We start from the raw sequence: 20,111 nt of genomic DNA on the forward strand, positions 1-20,111 counted from the left end.
GGCAGATATAGTCTTGGGATTTTTAGACCAAAAGAATGTCGGTAAGGTACATTTCCGGGACAGATGTAAAAAAACACAGATTTTTACATACTGTCCCTGGTTTTACTGAGGCTGGCAACCCTGATTGGGCCCCCTTAGTGGCATGGGGCCCTCGGGCACTGCCCGAGAGACCGAATGGTCAGTCTGCCCCTGGATGATAGTCATAGTCAGTTTACTATCTACTATCTGGGACTAATTCAGTCTCCATGGATGATGGGGGTGATAGTCTGATTAATTTTCCAGGGATAGTGAGGGTGATAGTCTAATTGGCTGTCCTGGGATGACAGGGGAGATGATAATTCTATGATGAGGGTGAGTATTTATTCTAATAGGATGATGGGGCTGATGAGATAGTCTGTCTCTTGGAATATTGGGATGGTAGTCTGGTTCAGTTTTTCCAGTGATCATGGAGATCATAGTCCGATTCTCCTAAGATAATGGAGATGATAGTTTGATTTGTTTCCCTGAGACAATAGGGGTTTCAGTCTCCAGGGAAGATAGGAGTGAGAGTCTGATTCAGTCTCTAGGGAAAGGTTGTTAGTCTGATTTTTTTTCTGACGGAATGATTGGGGGTATATATTGGTGTGATGCTCAGATTCAGGTTTCAGAGGTGATTATGGTAATAAGCTGATGCAGCCTCCAAAGATATGATGAGGGTGGAAATATGATTCAGTCTCATGGGTTGATGGCAGTGATATTTTTATTCAGTATCCTAGGAGGATGGGGGTGATAGTCTGAATTAGTCTAATGGCGATGATAATCTAATTCAGTCTCATGGGATAATGTGGTTATAGTATTATTCCTTGTCCATGAATGAAGGGGTGTGAAAATCTGATTTAGGGCCAGATTCTCAAAGATCCTGCGGCGGCGTCGCGTAAGCTATTTACACTACGCCGCCCCAACTTACAGGAGCAAGTGCTGTATTCCCCAAACACTTGCTCCGTAGTTTGGGGCGGCGTAGTGTAATTGGCCCGGCGTATCCCCGCGTAATTCAAAGGGGGCGGCTTGTATTTAAATTAAGCGCGCCCCCGTGCCGATCGAACTGCGCATGCGCCGGGCTTAAAATAGCCCAGTGCGCATGCTCCAGTTCTCGACGGAAAACGTCAATGACGCCGACGTGTGCGTCGTTGACGTAAAGTCGTATTCAAGAACGACTTAGGGAAACGACGTACCCGACGGGAAAAGACGACGCGGACCCGACGCCATACTTAACATGGCATACGGCGGACCGGCGTAAGGTTACCCCTCATATAGCAGGGGTAACCTTACGCTTACGCAAACGACGTAAGCGACGGCTACGCAACGCAAATTTGTTCGGGAATCAGCGTATCAGGCTCATTTGCATAAACAAATGAGACCTGAACGTAAACGCCACCTAGCGGCCGGCGGCGAATTACATTTAAGATCCGACAGTGTAAGTGACTTACACCTGTCGGATCTTGGCCGTATCTATGCGAAAATGATTCTAGGAATCACTCGCATAGATACCCGGGCCAAAAACAGAGATACGACGGTGTTTCCTGACATACACCGTCGTAACTCTGCTGAGAATCTGGCCCTTAGTCTCCAGGGATGATGGTGGTAATAGCCTGATTTATTTTCCAGGGATGATGGGGGTGATAGTCTGATTCAGCCTCCCAGGATAATAGGAGTGATAGTGTAATTTACTGTAGTTCTGATTAGGTGTACAGGGATGATTTGGGTGAAATTCTGATTTATTGGCTGATTGGTGATGTTCAGTCTCCTGGGATGATGGGGTGATAGTCATATTCAGTCTCTAAGTATAATGGGGGTGATAGTCTGATTCAGCCTCCTGGATTGATGGGACTGATAGTCTGATTGAACTCCAAAGACAAAGGGGGTCTCCTGTGATTATGGGGGTGATAGTGTAATCAAATCCCCAGGGATGATGGGGTGATAGTCTAATTTTGTCTCCAAGGATAGTCTGATTCAGTCTCCCAGGATAGTAAGGGTGATACTCTGGTTTGGTCCCTTGTATGATGGTCTGATTCTGTTTCCTAGGATGATGGAGGCGATAGTGCAATTTTGTATTAAGGGATAATGGTGGTGATTGTCTTATTCTATCTCATTGGCAGATGGGGATAATAGTCTTTCAGTCTCTTGGAAGGATGGGCCTGATAGTCTGATTCATCCCCCAGAGATGATGGGGGTGATAGTTCTATTCAGTGTCATGGGATGACAGGGGTGATAGTCTTATTATCGGGCGGTTTGGGCGTATTTGAGCGTTTCCATTTCCCATAGAAAGTAATGGAAACGCTGATGATAATTTTTCCTATTGGCCACCTCTGGTCCCATGGGGTACTACACGCCCCAGTGGCTTGAATCCTGCTTGACTTGCGAGACAAAGCTCGCAAATAGAGTCAGGATTTAAAAAAACGAAAAAAAATAAACGGCTCGTATTGCAAAACACTCATAAACCGCGTTACTCGCAATCCAAGGTTTTACTGTATCTCTTTTTTTTTTTTCTTCTCTTTTTCTGTTTTCAGGGATGATGGGAGAGATTGTCTCTAATCCAATCTCGTGGGATAATGGGGGTGATAGTCTAATTCGGTTTTCAGGAATGTTGAAGATGATAGTACCATTCAATTGCCTAGGATGTTTATATATATATATATATATATATATATATATATATATATATATATATATATATATTCCAGTTTCCTAGGAATAATGGAGGTGATTGTTTTTATTTCATACACTTGGTTTTTTATGGGAGTATGGGTTTCTCACTAATTATCTTTCCTGGGATGATGGGTGTGGTGGTGGGTTCTGTCAGGGTGGGGGTGAGGATCTCTCTCTTAGGATAATGTGGGTGGTGGTCTCTCATTTGGTCTACCCAGACAATTGGGCAGCGGCCCCTCTCTCTATTTCTTCAGTGATGATAAGGGTGATGCTCTCTCTTATTCTCATCCAACTTCGAGAGATGATGGGGTGGTGGTCTTTTTTATCCAGTTTCCTGGGATGACGGGGGTGGGGGTCTCTCTCTCTCTGTTTCTCTGACTTTCCTCGGAGTGATCGTTTCTCTTTCTGTCTGTCACCATCCGGGATTCTTTTCAGTGGGAACGCAGTTCCGGTACCTCTAGGACTGACTGTAATGGTAAAGGCCCGTACACACGATCTGACTTTTTGACAACAAACCTCCGGACCTGTTTTTGCAGACAATCCGACCGTGTGTACGCTCCATCGGACAAACTTTTTCATTGGACAAATGATCACTGTATGAACAGACAAATCTTTTTTTTTTTCTTTTGGATGGAGTGGAGAGGGATTGGAACCCCTCTCATTTTTTGCTTCTCCCTCTCTCTTTGTCCTGTTTACCATTATCTTTGAAAAGAAAAGTAAAGAAAATCCCAAATATTGTGTTGTCCCCAGAAAAGTAGCAGGGAGGAAATCTTCCAATGGGGACACTAGTTCTGGTGGAATGGGGTCCCCAAGGAATTACATTAATTTGCAGGGATTTAATCTCACTTCCTGCTATGTGATAGGAAGGGGAATCTCTGAAATCGGAACCATATGGCAAAAATAATTCTGATAGGCGTTTTAACCTTCCCTTGCTCTATCCAAAACGAAAAAGAAAAAGTTTTGCCCATAGTTGTTGTAACGGGAGTCACTTTAAGGGCACAGGGTGAATGAGAACCCCTCTATGGTCTGTGCTAGTCACATTTAATGCGGTATAGATATTGTATATATTGGGCTAGATTCAGGTACCTTTTGCGCTTTTTTTTACGGAGGTGCATGGCAACGTTTTTGCCCTGCGCCCCCGCAAATTTTCTGCGCTACCCGCGATTCACGGAGCAGTAGCTCCGTAAATTGTGTGTGCGCTCCGGCAAAATGCCCGGCGTAAGCGCGCGCAATTTAAATGATCCCGTAGGGGGCGGGAATCATTTAAATTAGGCGCGTTCCCGCGTAGAGCGCATGCTCCGTCGGGAAACTTTCCCGACGTGCATTGCGGTAAATGACGTCGCAAGGACGTCATTTGCTTCAAAGTGAACGTGAATGGCGTCCAGCGCCATTCACGATTCACTTACGCAAACTACGTAAATTTTTAATTTAGCGACGCGGGAACGACGGGTATACGTAACATTGACTGCCCCTGCTAATAGCACGGGGCAGCCTTACGCGAAAACCGCCGTACGCAAACGACGTAAACTGCGTACGCAGGGCTCGCGTAATGTTGTGAATCGGCGTTAGTATGCAATTTGCATACTATACGCAGAGCACAACGGGAACGCCACCTAGCGGCCATCGCAAGAATACAGCCCAAGATATGCGGGCATAAGAGCCTTATGCCACGCATATCTTAGGCTGCAGATTCTTAGGCTGAATCAGGAGCATTCGTTACGCCGGCGCAAGTAAGCAATTGCGCTGCGTAACTATGGTTACGCAGGCGCAATTGCTCTCTGAATCCGGGCCATTGTATATATATATATAAATATTGTGTGTTGGCTGATGTGTACTATTAAGCTTGCTGTGATGAAAGGGGTGGGGTGTGATTGCATCCTATTGTCTATTGTGGTAATTAAGTCTGCTACTGTGGTGATGTGGATTGGAGCTTGGTAGACAGACTGGCTACCTATTATGGGATGTTTAAGTGTCTTACTGTGAGGAAAGGGGGGGGGATCACTCCAGCAACCCCCCCGCTAAGACTGTTTACTGAAGGAGAAGTTTGAACACACCTGACCTGTATCACCTTTGTCATTGGACAATTTAACCCGCCCGGTTTCCCAAGGGTGGGAGGGATAGATTTTGAAGAGAAATGTGTTACCATGTGTTTGCAATAAAGATTCATTCCCTGTTGTGAACCTCAAACAGAGTTGTGTGTCTCGTTTCTGGGGGAATTCTTATGGGTCGTGTTCGTTTGCCTGATTGTGGAGTGTCGATAAGCTGTCTTGGGTGGAATCAGGCCCGTCGGAACCCGACAGGCAAACCAAACAACTGCTTGGGGCCCCAAGCTGGCCAGGGGCCCCAGCAGGGCGGGCCCTTCCCAGACCACTGCTTCCTCCTGCAGGAGGAAGCAGCGGTGCGGCAATGGCTGGTGTCTTGTTAGGCTCTGCGGAGGATAAAGGTAGACTGACTTGAGCGGGGGTATAGCGGTATCCTGGATGGTGGGGAGAGGAGTGCTGCCCATACAAAATTCAGTAAACCCCCCACTTCTCAACTTGAAATTCTCAAAAAAAAAAATTCTATGCATGGGGCCCCGAAATGCCTTCAAACGGCCCTGGCCTTAGGTGAGGGGGGTTGCCATTGTGTCACCACGCCACCTACTTGCACCCCTGTGCTGTGAGAGGAGTGTACATTTCTGACGCCCTGAGCTGGTCTGATAAGGGGAGGGGGGGGCTATATTATCTATACCGTACACCCCCCCCCTCCTTATCAGACCAGCTCAGGGTGCCAGAAATGTACACTCCTCTCACAGGGGTGTAAGTGGATTGCGAGGTGACAATTATTATCAGACACCGCTATATATAGTTACAGTAGATTACTGAGCCACCCACCCTGAGCTGGTCTGATGGGGAGGTTTCTCTGTGTCCACCACCCAGGCATGTGGGGTGCACCCATTAAGGCTGCCCCCTCTCTCAAGCCACCCCCTTAATAAATAATGGATAGATTTATGCATTGCATGAATCTATCCATGGACACCGTCACCACCGCCACCCCCTATTCATGCATCCGGCCCCTTTTCTGAAGCCGGGTGGCTGAATTAATAGGCTTTAATAGGCTTCAAAAGCACATTAGTGGCATTTAGTGGGCACAATGGCTGCGTTTGATGGGGCACAGTGGCTGCGTTTGATGGGGCACAGTGGCTGATTTTATGGTACAGCAATGTTTTTTGCAAATGTTCAATTGTTCGTATTTGGATCGCTGTGCTGTGGTTCCTGTAGGCTTTGCGGGTGTGCGGGGGGGGGGGGGGGGTTGGGGTCCTCCATGTCCATTTTGCTTGGGGCCCCCAAATTCCTTCAAACGGCCCTGTGTATGTCATACACATACTTGTATTACAATGTATAGTTTGCTTGTTCATTGCCAAAACATCCTGTTGATAGACCATATGTGAAATGTTCTTAACATGTGGTACTGATGTCACCTATTGTACAGTGCTATTATTATAATTTATTTCTACTTCTACTTATTTCTACTTATATCTACTGATATAGTACCAAAAATTGCTAGTCAAAAAAGGGGAACATGGACAATAGAAGAAAAAAAAAATCGCTGGCATTCAAGATGGAATACAGGCACAAAATCCACAGATACGGACCAAAAATTTGTAGACACCAAGAGGAATATGGACACAAAAATCACCAGAATCCTAAATCCTAATCCCCCCTTAAATGTCATGCCTCATTAGGCACGTAAACACGTGTGAGATTTCCGATGAGAAAAGTTCCCGTTGGAAATCCAGAGGGGAAAGCCGAGAACCTGCTCGGTTCAGTCTTTCCCCTACACACGGCTGGTTTTCCCAACAGGAAAACTGCGATGGAGCTTTGGCCGGGAATCCCGGACGTGTGTATGCTCCATCGCAGTTTTTCCCATAAGAAAACTGCCAAAAACCGCCGGACAAAAGTCTGCCGGGTTTTCCCGGCTGGAAAAAAGAGAACTGGTTCTCTTTCTTTGTCCGGCGGTTTTTGGGCAGTTTTCCCATTGGAAAAACTGCGAGGAGCATACACACGGGCAGGATTCCCGGCCAAAAGCTCTCCTCACAGTTTTCCAGTCGGGAAAACTGATCATGTGTACAAGGCATAACTGTTGATCTCAACACTAACCTAAGCCTAACCTTGAACAGTAATTTGTCCCTGGCAAATCCATACTTACCTTGTTGGAAGCTGAAAGTGTCAGGTGTCCCAAAACACAAGCTTTAGGGCAGTTCTGTAGAACTTACATAGTGACAAGTGTGGGGAGATGATGAGAGGTTGAAGTCTAATGCCCCGTACACACGGTCGGAAATTCCGACTGTGTGTAGGCTCCATCTGACTTTTCCTGTAGGAATTTCCGCCAACAAAAATTTGAGAGCTCTCAAATTTTCCGATGGAAAAAAATCCATTTGGAAATTCCGATCGTCTGTAGCAAATCCGATGCACACAATTCTGACGCATTCTCAGAAACAATTCGACGCTCGGAAGCATTGAACTTCATTTTCTCGGCTCGTCGTAGTTTTGTACGTCACTGCGTTCTTGACGGTCGAAAGTCCAGAGAACTCTTGTGTGACCGTGTGTATGCAAGCCAAGCTTGAGTGGAATTCTGTCAGAAAAACCGAACAGCTGAAGAACAGCTGGAAAATCAGCATCTTCCCATTCCTCATCTCCACGGATGGTTCACATTTACTCAAGCCAACCCTCCCTTTTTCCTCCCTTCCATCTATTAATCCGTCCCATCCATTTGTCCGTCTGTCCATTCATCTCTGCCTAGCCATTTGTCCACCCATTCCTACCATCGAACCATCCATTTACCCAACCCCTCATTTCTGTACCCATACATCTATCGACCTATTCACTCCTTATGTCCATCTACCCAACCTTCCCTTGCTCTACTCACTCTTATCTATTCACTCAACTCCCTTCATCCATCTATTCAGTCATCCATCTTGTCCATCTATCTACCCATCCTCTTCCTCCATCCAATTCTCTCTTCTCCCGCCCGTCCAGCAATCCACCCAATCTGGCCTTCTGTCCATCCATCCACCCATCCCTTGACCCAGTCTTCTATCAAACCCTCTCTTTCTCTGTCCATCCATTTCATCCCTCCAACTTTCTCTTTTTCTGCTCATCCATCTATCCACCCAGTTTGTCTCTCCGACAAGATCGATTCCTCTGCAAGTCTATCCATTTACCCATGTTGTCACCCATCTATCTTTACCTCTCTAATTTACTCTATATTTTAATTCCATTCATCAATCCCTTACGCCTTCCCTTCATCCATTCACTCACTCTTGTATGTGTTCAAGAGAGTTGGGTTCAGCCGCCTATATTGCAGTTTCCTGGTAGTTTTTCAATCTATTTGTAGTAGTGTATGTCATTTGCAGAAAGGGGGCCATATTGAGGATATTGACACATCTCATCAAAAAGTCTGAAAAGAGAGACACTCTTCTTCCCACAGGCAGTGATGGACTGGCCATTGGGACTACAGGGAGTTTCCCGGTGGGCCGATGGCTCAGTGGGCCGGCTTCAGTGACAGCGGACTGCCGCCCCCCTCCGCTCTCTGTCTCTCCCTCCCCAATGCGCTCACCTGGGGGGAACAAAAAAGCAGGGGGAGGACCAGAGGAGCAGTGGGGACAACAGAGGAGCATGGGGGGAGGGGACAGACAGCTGACTCAACAGCTATGGCCTCTCTGGGAGTTTCTCACTTCTGCCTAATCTTGTCCCATAAGGGGGGCACCAAACTGATTCTTTGCCCCAGGTGAAATAATGTCTAGCTTCCCCATTGGTACTGCCTATAAGAGTACCAGTACCAGCCATTCTACTCTAATAAAGTAGAACGACTAGTGGCTAGTGAAGGGGGAGAGGGGGCTTGGGTGGCCGGGAGGGGGGGGGGTGCGGGAGTTGTCCGGCCACCATGGGAGAGACCTGTCAAAGTGGGCCAGTCTGGATGAAGTCCAGGGCCAAATTTCTATCCCAGTCCAGCCGTGGGTGGGCGAAGCAAGTCCAACCAGTTCAACCAACAATGTTCTTCTTTAGGTGTTTTGGTACATAAAGCTTTCTGTGGCCTGCCTGTGTTGATGTTACTTTCTGCAATATGACAGAACATATGGTGTCTGGCCTCACTGTGACCTCACAATGAGGGAAAATGCAGCTTACTTTCATTTCCTATCATGATCTCCCCATTATGTATATTGTGCATCTCACATGCAATGTCTAATGGACATTTTTTGTCTCTCTACAGACTCTGAAGAGATCTCTTCCACTGATAGAAAATTGAACAAATCCCTCAACCAAAACAAGAAACGGAAGAAGAGGAGGCACAGGTACCCCGCGTTCCATCCATCCGACGTCCATCCATTCATTCATCCATCCGTCCATCCTTTCGTTCATCTACCTTCAGTCTAGGAAGAGGGTGAATATTTCATTACTCCTCACATTGTGGGTCTATGTCTAGCAATAATAGTGAATGTTTATCATTACAGTATCATAAAAATTCATCATTAATGGTTCTAGACTAGGCCAGACTGGGTCACAGTGCATGTTGGGAATCGGGAAAGGGTCTCTGGGACACCCACCCCCAGGTTTCATCCATTTTCATCCTAGTCCAAGCCACAATAAAGCAAAATGGTAGGAACATTTTAGTTTACCTGCATAGATGGGAGCACCCGTTTGCCTGCTGATGCCGTTTCTTCTCTCCCCTTTGCTGGGATGGGAAGGCTTTGCTCTGTATATGTCTATAAAGTGTGGGCTCTTCTTCATGAAAGCATAGTAGAAAACTTATAAAGGAACTAGAAAATTTCAAACTAAAGGTCTCTATTTTTTCTATGGAATTTCAAAAGAGAGCTAGAACTAGTCTCCTTTGGTTGGGTTGGCCATATATTTGGGGTCTGGCTTGTCTACCAGGCTGCAACCCCTGGAAGACTTGTTTAATCAGTTATTAGTATGTAGGGGGTACGGGAAGTGGATATATTAGTTTAGAGTCATCCTAACAATATGTGACACCTTCCCAGGACAATCTTCACCTCATACCAGCTGGAGGAACTGGAAAAAGCCTTCAACGAGGCCCATTATCCTGATGTGTATGCCAGGGAGATGCTAGCAATGAAGACAGAACTCCCAGAGGATCGGATACAGGTAAGCCTCAGCAGAGGACCACCAGTTCTCTTCATGAAATCACACATCTCCAAGCCCCCCTGTAACAGCATTAAAAAACACCAGTACTGTAGTTCTGAGGCTGACACTGTCTGAAGTTTTGTCATACTAGTTCCAGGACAGGGAGCAAAGCAGTTTATATCTGAGGCTTTTCACATGGGTGTCTTACTGTACAACACATTCTCATTATCATTCTCAGTTTCCACAACACAAATCTCTATAGGGCTCTCCTATGATCGAGTTGATCTCTTAAAGCGGTTGTAAACCCGCATATACATTTTATTTTTTAACCCTGCAAGGCAAAAGCCATAATGAGCTAGTGTGCACCGCATATTAGCTCATTATTAAATACTTACCTCGGAACGAGGTAGGGAACTTACCTGGTCCACGCAAGCTGAGCGTGTCTTCCGGGTATCGCCGATCCAGTGCTATTATTGGCTGGAGCGCCGATGACGTCACTCAACCCGGCATGGGTTGAGGGCCCGGCCCTTCAGCCGAGGATCCCCCCTGCGCATGCGCCGCTGCAATCAGTGGCGCATTGCGAGGGGAATATCTCCTAAACCGTACAGGTTTAGGAGATATTCTTTATACCTACAGGTAAGCCTTATTATAGGCTTACCTGTAGGCAAAAGTAAAAAAAAGTGGGTTTACAACCACTTTAAGTTATTCTGTACATTTGGTAACTGTACAGTCTGATATACAGATAAAACGGTACTGTAGATATATTTACAAATTGCTTTATGAACAACTCCTCTGTTATATATTCTGTACAGTCCATTTCTTTCCATATCTCTCCTGTAACCCCATATCACTTTCATTATATATTCTGTACATAATAGATAATGGAGATGATACAGGGTACACAGGAGGTATATATAATATATATTAGAGGCGACTCAGAGTTTGGGGTAGATATATAGAAAGACCCATACAGGATATATAATGGAAGTGAAACACATCACGGGGGGGGGGGGGGGGTACAGGAAACACTGTATGGAATATATAATGGGGGTGATACGTGGCACAGGGGAGGTATAGGAAGCACTGAACAGAATTATAATACAGTACAGGAAGTCATAGGAATAGTTGGGTGAACAGTTTGGGCCAAGCAAATGCTTAGCGAACATCCAAAATTTTCATCCAATTACACATTTCTCAGTTCCTATTCGGGTAATAAGCCCCCCCCCCCTCCTCATTGTGTTTGGGAGGCCAACAAGAAGAGGCAGACGTTCTCATGCCACTATGAGGGGGGCCAGCAGAGTCTGCGTCCACAGGCAAAGCTGGACGTCCTCGGGCAGGGCACATTGTTCTCTGGTTAGTGATGTTGCCCATGCTATCCAGCCACAGCTTGCAGAGAAGGTGGCAGACTGGCTTACTAAACTATCCTCAGCCTCTAAGCGGACACTAGTGTGCAGTCCACTGCAGTTGACAGAGTGTCTTATTTTTGCCTCCTTGTCCACAGCTACTCCTGCCATAGCCCCAGCATCATGCATGGAGGAGTCAGCTGAATTATTTGAACACAGCGTCAGCCACTTGCTTCTTGAGGATGCACAAACTTTACTTAATTCTGATGTTGGTTCTGAAGTAGAGGAAGGGAGTAACATGAGCCCACAATGAGGGGGGAGAACAGCAACCACAGTTTTTTTTTTTTACAGCAAGGCCAATTCTTGCTTTCAACAAGAGTACCTCTATAGGGTTATGGTGTGAAGGGACCACTAACACCCAAAGACCATTTTTTACACACCTGTTACTTCTATACAAAGTCTGCAAAAGAGACACCAGAGTGTATCTAAAAAAAAAAAAAATCTTGGCCTGAGTGTACTATAATTTGGCTTCTTCACATAAGGCTTGCTCACTCTGGTGCAAAACTTTGTTATTTCCATCCGAAGTCTGCCAAAGAGACACCATAATTTCTCCAAAAAAATCTCTAATCTTGTTCCGAGTGCACTAAATTGTGGCCTCATCATACAGACTGACTCTCCAAGTCATTGTTTACTAAAATAAAGCTTGCAGGGAAAAATCAATTTAAATTTAATTATTTTTCTTTATAGATGTCAGTTTTGCTGCAGCAGGTTCTATACACAGTACAGATGTGCCACTTTACAGGCAGACAAAGGGACACCCCCCCCCCCCCAAGGCACTATATTTAAAGGATGTTTTTCAGTTTTAGCATCTTTAAAATCGTTGCTCCTTTAACCACTTAAGACCCGGACATTTAGACAGCTAAAGGACCTGGCCAGTTTTTGCGATTCTGTACTGCGTCGCTTTAACTGACAATTGCGCGGTCGTGCAACGTGGCTCCCAAACAAAATTGGTGTCCCTTTTTTTCCCCAAAAATAGAGCTTTCTTTTGGTGGTATTTGATCACCTCTGCGGTTTTTATTTTTTGCGCTATAAACAAAAATAGAGCGACAATTTGGAAAAAAATTCAATATTTTTTTTACTTTTTGCTATAATAAATATCCCCCAAAAATATATAAAACATATTTTTTTCCTCAGTTTAGGCCGATACGTATTCTTCTACCTATTTTTGGTAAAAAAAAAAATCGCAATAAGCGTTGATCGATTGGTTTGCGCAAAATTTATAGTGTTTACAAAATAGGGGATAGTTTTATTGCATTTTTATTATTTTTTACTACTAATGGCGGCTATCAGCGATTTTTCTCGTGACTGCGACATTATGGCGGACACTTCGGACAATTTTGACACATTTTTGGGACCATTGTCATTTTCACAGCAAAAAATGCATTTAAAATGCATTGTTTATTGTCAAAAAATGACAATTGCAGTTTGGGACCATTGTCATTTTCACCAGACAGTTTACTGTGAAAATGACAATTGCAGTTTGCGAGTTAACCACAAGGGGGCGCTGAAGGGGTTACGTGTGACCTCATTTGTGTTTCTAACTGTAGGGGGTGTGGCTGTAGGTGAGACATCATTGATTGTGTTTCCCTATAAAAGAGTACACACGATCAATGACGGCGCCACAGTGAAGAATGGGGAAGCTGTGTTTACACACAGCTCTCCCCGTTCTTCAGCTCCGGGGACCGATCGCGGGACTCCAGCGGAGATCGGGTCCCGCGGTCACGGAGCTTCGGACTCGCGGCTGGGCACTTAAAGAGGACATACCTGTACGTGCTTGTGCCCGGCCGTGCCATTCTGCCGACGTATATGTGCAGGAGGTGGTCCTTAAGTGGTTAAAAACAATATTTTAAAAAGGTTTTTTTGCATTGGTACATGTCAACCAGGGCAGTACCTGGGCCCCCCATACCCTTTTTATGGCCAATACCTTGCATATAAGCCTTCAAAATGGGGACTTTTGATTTTTCAAGCTTCGGTCCCATAGACCTCAATTGGGTTTCGTGGTTTGGGTCCGAACTTTTGCGATGTTTCAGAATTCTGGCACGAACCAAAAAGGTATAGAAAACACTGTACAGAATATACAATGCAGGGTAAATGGTAAATACAGTAGAGGAAGGACAATATAGAATGGAGCTGGTATGGGGTACAAGGGAGAGGTATGGGAAGCACTGTACAAAATATACAATGAAAGGGATATGTAATACTAGGAAGATATAGGCATGGTTCTATATAAATTTCTTGTTTAAAGCAGAGTTCCGGCCACAATTTCACTTTTTATATATAAATACCCCTGTAATACACAAGCTTAATGTATTCTAGTAAAGTTAGTCTGTAAACTAAGGTCCGTTTTTTTAGGTTGTTACAGCATTTAGACACTTTATAAAATAGAAATTGACTGGGGCCATTTTAAGTGTGGGCATCATGAAGCCATTCTGTATGACTTCCTGGATTTCAGCCTTGCACATGCTCAGTGCTGCACAAGCAGTGTCAGATCAGGTTTCAGCACCTGTACTGTCCAAGTCACATGATTCTTTGAGACTGGGGAGTGCACAGACTCCTGGAAAGTTACACCCACTACATTCCCAGGAGTCTGTGCGGTGTAGGTTAGGAAGCATTAAGCACCTAGGTGCAGGAAGTGGGAAGATTAAATATTCTGCCTAGCAACAACACTTTGAAGTCATCTAAAAAAAAAAAAAAATTTCGTAAAGGACTAATGACATTTTTTTAAAACTACTGATGTAATGTTATATTTATGGGTGGAACTCCACTTTAATATTTTTATTGAGTTTTGCATAAGAAAACAAGTTACAAATGCAGTATAAAGAATGCAAATATGGGATAAAGATCATAACAATAATGACTGAAATATCGGTAGAGTTTGGTGTTCATATTTATCAGATAAATACCGAAAAAACGCAGATAGGTTCTATATAAAATTTCAATAATCATTTAGCTGGGGGTGATATAGGTTAAAGGTAGTGTAGTTAAGCTGGAATCATTGGAAGGACTGTAAGTTTTGTACTAGTGATCGGAAAATGGTTTACAGCATGATTAGCCGCACAATGGAAAATCAATATACTTAGGAGCTGGTCAAGTGGAATGACAGCGGGGTCATTATAGAAAACGTTTATATTATCAATGGCTCATCACACGGAGAGATTGTAGTTCAGTGTAATAACTGGCATCATTTTCATTTCCTGCAGAGCCGATTGGAGCTCTTATTGTCAGTGAAGGAAATATCGGCACATCTCGTTAATGTGCTAATGACCTGATGACGAGCGGCGTCCTCCGAGGGCCCAGCCCCTCCCCTTCCCCCCAGTAATTAGTTCAATGGGAGGAAGTATTTTGCTGGCTGCAGATATTAATTAGGATGGGTCAATGCGGCTCCGCAGCTCAGAGCATTTAATTTCCCCAGATAATTCCGCAGCATTGATTCAACTTGAGATTAAGTGACTTTTCAATCAGTTATCAGCATCGGCTAAAAATCAAAATAATACCACCAGAATAAAAGTGACCCTACAAGCGTAAGTGGGTGCAGCGACACCTGGGTTTAGGACGTGGATACCTTGTTTTTAATTTATAAAAATTATATATATATATATATATATATACACACACACACACACACACATACATATACATATATATACATATATACACACACACACACACACACACAGTGGGGATTGAAAGTTTGGGCACCCCAGGTAAAAATTTGTATTAACCACTTAAGCCCCGGACCAAAATGCAGCTAAAGGCCCAGGCCAGGTTTTGCGATTCGGCACTGCGTCGCTTTAATAGACAATTGCGCGGTCGTGCGACGTGGCTCCCAAACAAAATTGACGTCCTTTTTTTCCCACAAATAGAGATTTCTTTTGGTGGTATTTGATCACCTCTATAAACAAAAATAGAGCGACAGTTTTGAAAAAAAATGCAATATTTTTTACTTTTTTCTATAATAACTATCCCCCAAAATTATATAAAAAAATTTTTTTCCTCAGTTTAGGCCGATACGTATTCCAATACATATTTTTGGTAAAAAAAAAATCTCAATAAGCGTTTATCGGTTGGTTTGCGCAAAATTTATAGAGTTTACAAAATAGGGGATAGTTTTATTGCATTTTTATTTTTTTTACTACTAATGGCGGTGGTCAGCGATTTGTGTGTATATTACAAAGCTTTACAAATGGCCTTATTTCACCCTTAGGTTTGGTTCCAGAACAGACGTGCCAAATGGCGGAAGCGGGAGAAGTGCTGGGGTCGAAGCAGCGTGATGGCGGAATATGGTCTGTATGGCGCCATGGTGCGACACTCCATCCCACTTCCAGAGTCCATCTTGAAATCTGCCAAAGACGGCATTATGGAGTCTTGTGCCCCCTGGCTGTTGGGTAAGGAATGCACTCTATATAATTAGATCTTGAACCAAAACCACTACCCCCCTTGCCCCCGTCCCCAGCCATAAAGGGATCCACTTTATGTCTTAGATCAGGGGTCTTCAAACTACGGCCCTCCAGTTGTTCAGGAAATACAATTCCCATCATGCCTAGTCATGTCTGTGAATATCAGTGTGTTACAATGCCTCATGGGATGTGTAGTTCCACAACAGCTGGAGGGCCATAGTTTGAGGATCCCTGTCTTAGATGCTCAGTAACCGTTATGTAGCACATAAGCCTTAGAAAATTTTGTTTATGTAATTCATACCAGTGACAGGAATGTTTTTACCTCCGTTATCACCAACTTCTACACTGAATCCATCTGACCAGTGTTGCAAAACGCTGTATGAGGTTAGTCTACAATGGTCTGTTATACAGGATTCTGCCCCATTAATCAGATCAAAGAAGATGCAATACCCCTTCCCAAACTGCTAATGCAAGTGACCAAGCGATGGATCGATGTGACAGGCAACGTTGAAGTGCACACGTTGCCAGGACATTTTTCAATTGTTCACAAGTAAATCAGTGACCCTGGTTAAATAACTTCTGCCACTACAAATCCTAAGCCGATGTCTATTCCATAAATGCCAGTCTGGGTCCTCAATCATTTCACATTATCCATTGCTCATATGTCCTTCACCCATGGTTCCCTACGGGTCACTACTTTTACTCCCTGCACCTCCTGTCCCAAACCCGTATCCTTCAACTGTTTCCACCTGGTATCCTACATATCTCTACCTGGTTAGTTGATGAGGCCTGGGCCCAGTACAAAAGGACTGGTTGTACTGCCTTATCAGCAGCCCTGATCAAGGGTACCAGGTATGACACAAGGAGAAACCCATGGAACAGATGGGGAGGAGAGACTAGAAGATATTAGTGCATGGGCAGAGGTGTCACCTCTTCTTCCCCACAGCTAGTTCCCTATATCCTCCGTTTCCTGCTCCTGTCCCCCCACCTGGTATATGGCTATATATCCTGGGAATTTTCTAAATTTCTCCTATAAGACACCCCCCCATGTCTCTACACTTATCGTCTTGCTGCCCTTCCTCCACCAGTTTGTGCCTAAGATTTTCATACTTGTCTCCACCTCTGCTTGGATCTGTTCCATCAATCCTCATCTTCTACTAGTCTTCTCCTGTCCTCACCTTATGTCTCAGATGCCTTCTACTTGCATGAACCCAAAATCCTTCACTACTTCCTCTTAGCCTTGCTCTGAATTCTTGGTATCTCCACCTCTGCCCATGCACTAATATCTTCTAGTCTCTCCTCCCCATCTGTTCCATGGGTTTCTCCTTGTGTCATACCTGGTACCCTTGATCAGGGCCGCTGATAGGGCAGTACAACCAGTCCTTTTGTATTGGGCCCAGGCCCCATTAACTAACCAGGGGGGCCCAGGCCCCATCAACTAACCAGGGGGGCCCAGGGCAGCTTTATTGTTCATTTCTGCCTATATGAATTTTACTAGACCACACCCCCCATGCCTACTTGCTTACCAAAGCTTAAAGGGGAGGTTCACCCTAAAAAAACATTTTCTCTAATTACACTGGCCCCCCACAATACAATAATGCCTGTTATGTTTTTTTTGATGCTGTACATACCTTCGTACAGCTAATTCACCCGTGGCTTCGGGGTTGCGAGTCCCGCGGGAGTGGGCGTTCCTCACATGCTGGTGATTGACGTTTTGACAAAAAAACAGCTCCCCCCGTCGCGTAAGCTGCGTCACGACTGGCGAAAGGAGCCGAACGGCGAGTCGGCGCTATACTGCGCATCGCCGTTCGGCTCCTTTCGCCAATCATGACGCGGCTTACGCGACGGGGGGGGAGCTGTTTTTTGTCAAAACGTCAATCACCAGCATGTGAGGAACGCCCACTCCCGCGGGACTCGCAACCCCGAAGCCACGGGTGAATTAGCTGTACGAAGGTATGTACAGCATCAAAAAAAACATAACAGGCATAATCGTATTGTAATGTGGGGGGCCAGTGTAATTAGAGAAAGTGGTTTTTAGGGTGAACCTCCCCTTTAAATTGCATTTCCTTGGGCTCCATCAGGTCAACAGTAAGGCCCAGGAGGTGGGAGCAGAAGAGGGACTTTTTTCATTTCTGGGGTTAGGATGGATAAAGTCAGTGCCGCTGTTCCACTGCACCCCAAAGAGGAGGGGGTGTAGGCATGGTTGGGGGGGCCCTCGTTAAGAAGGCTGTGGGGGTCCCATGATTTCTAACAGTGACCCTGCCCTTGATGTCTCGGTCTGTACCCTCTGTCTCCACTTTTTGTGTACTATATATCTCTGCATCTCCTCCTCCTGTCTCTATCTCTGCCACCTTTGCTAAAACCGAAGGCATCTCCGCCATCCATCCTGATTTTCTACCCTTTCCATCTCTACATGGTCTGTTCTCTGCTCCTGTCCTCACCAAATAGCCCACCTCTCCTCCTGTCCTCACAAAATCTACTAATGCCTGTCCTCTCTCAGTACCTTATAGTGTCTCCGTGCCTGGCTACTACCTTCCATGTCTTTTCTTCCCTGATACTTACAGTATTGTGTACTATAACTATTCTGGAATTTGCATTGTCTTCTGTGGGGGACACACGGCCCATTCTGTGCTCCCTGGACTCTGGTCAGCCTGTTAGAGCCTCTGTTTTTCAATTCTCTAAAGTCTTCTTTATCTTTGCTGTTTTCAGTTCAAGATGGCCTGTCAATGCCCAGACGATTTTCTAAACCAGAATACCAACAATTCTTTGCAGGGATGCACAAGAAGTCTCTAGAGGCAGCCGACCAGTCAGACCGAGAGGCACCAGCAATAGCCAACGCCGAGGTGAAAGAAAGAAGAGAAGCCGAGCGCCCAGCTGCCATCTCTGAGGAGGAACTAAGAGAAAACAGTATTGCTGCCCTGCGCGCTCGAGCGCAGGAACACAGCGCCAAGGTCCTGCAACGTACAAACTGCGAAACACCAGTGAAAGAGGCAACTAGAGAGGAGGAACCCGACGGGCAGGCAGAGGAAGAAACCGGGGTTCAGGAAGACTCTAGTGTCTAAAAGAAAATGACTTTGCTGGGGATCCAATTACCAGGAAAAATGCTGGTTTCTTCTACAACAACTTCTCAGCCACGGACAAGGGCGCTTATGCACATCTGAACTTTGCCTAGCAATGCAAAGCTGCAGGAGTCAGAATAGAGCACTGGTGGATTTTCTGCACACGTTGAGCATGCCTATAATGGACATACATGTGTACGCTAAGCGTGTGCAGAAAATGTGCTTTGAGGGTGTCTTTACACACAAGGATACATGACACCTGCCTGCAGCTTTATCTGTCAGGAAGAGTCGAATGATTCCGTTTTTACATACAATGGACAGTTCAGCTCCTGTCTGCTGGATGTCAGCCATGTAAATATGTACAGACACTGAACGCCTGGTTAGGTTAACTGTGATTGTTGTGAAAACTCTGTAAAATAAACATGTGTACATATTCCTGGCGTGTCCACATTAGTCATTTCATACATGACCTACCTCGGTCATATGTACAACTAATTGCACCTGCTATGGTGGCCCAACTCCACCAAACACTACTCAGCTGATGGAGGTTTCACCATCTAGCAATAGTAGACTGACCCACAAAAGTGTAAGGCCCCGTACACACGACCGAGTTTCTCGGCAGAATTCAGCCAGAAACTCGATCGGAGCTGGATTCTGCCGAGAAACTCGGTCGTGTGTACACTTTTCACCGAGGAAGCCGACAAGGAACTCGTCGGGCCAAATAGAGAACATGTTCTCCATTTCCTCGTTGTTCAATGAGGAAAGTTGGCCCGCCGATATCCTCGGCGACTTCAACACAGAACTCGCCGAGGAACTCGATGTGTTTGGCACGTCGAATTCCTCGGACATGTGTACGGGGCCTAACAATGAAATCCATGGAGTTGGTTTACTAAAGGCAAATCTACTTTGCGTTGGAAGTGCAGTCGCTGTAGATCTGAGGGGCAACCATCTGCAATGAGGGGCAACCATCTGCAATGAGGGGCAACCATCTGCAATGAGGGGCAACCATCTGCAATGAGGGGCAACCATCTGCAATGAGGGGCAACCATCTGCAATGAGGGGCAACCATCTGCAATGAGGGGCAACCATCTGCAATGAGGGGCAACCATCTGCAATGAGGGGCAACCATCTGCAATGAGGGGCAACCATCTGCAATGAGGGGCAACCATCTGCAATGAGGGGCAACCATCTGCAATGAGGGGCAACCATCTGCAGATTTCTATCATCCAATCATGTACAAGCAAAAATGCTGTTTTTCTTTTCCTTGCATATCCCCCTCAGATGTACAGCAACTGCACTTCCAAGTGCATTAGTAGTGCACAGTGGATTTGCCTTTAGTAAATAAACCCAAATGTGTTGTAAAAAAGAAATTGGTCAGCAATAGGCTAAAAGAAATCACACTTACCTAGGTGGATGTTGCATCTGTCCCCCGCTGGCTCTAAG

General features: G+C 45.3%; 1 protein-coding gene across 2 annotated transcripts in view; it reads left to right on the plus strand.

Annotated features, from left to right (window-relative positions):
* Positions 1-19,104, plus strand: part of VSX2 (visual system homeobox 2) — a 38,525-nt gene extending 19,421 nt beyond the window's left edge. Inside the window, exons 2-5 of one of the 2 annotated variants that reach the window (XM_040332376.1) lie at positions 8,938-9,019; positions 9,707-9,830; positions 15,417-15,597; positions 18,319-19,104. In XM_040332376.1, the coding sequence (XP_040188310.1) occupies positions 8,938-9,019; positions 9,707-9,830; positions 15,417-15,597; positions 18,319-18,671 (740 nt within the window). In that variant the 3' untranslated portion in view covers positions 18,672-19,104. The remainder of the gene's footprint in view (positions 1-8,937; positions 9,020-9,706; positions 9,831-15,416; positions 15,598-18,318) is intronic. The other variant, XM_040332377.1, reaches the window with a different exon arrangement.
* Positions 19,105-20,111: the final 1,007 nt, after the last annotated feature.

The sequence above is a fragment of the Rana temporaria genome, chromosome 13 (genome assembly GCF_905171775.1).
Source record: "Rana temporaria chromosome 13, aRanTem1.1, whole genome shotgun sequence".
Lineage (NCBI taxonomy): Eukaryota > Metazoa > Chordata > Amphibia > Anura > Ranidae > Rana > Rana temporaria.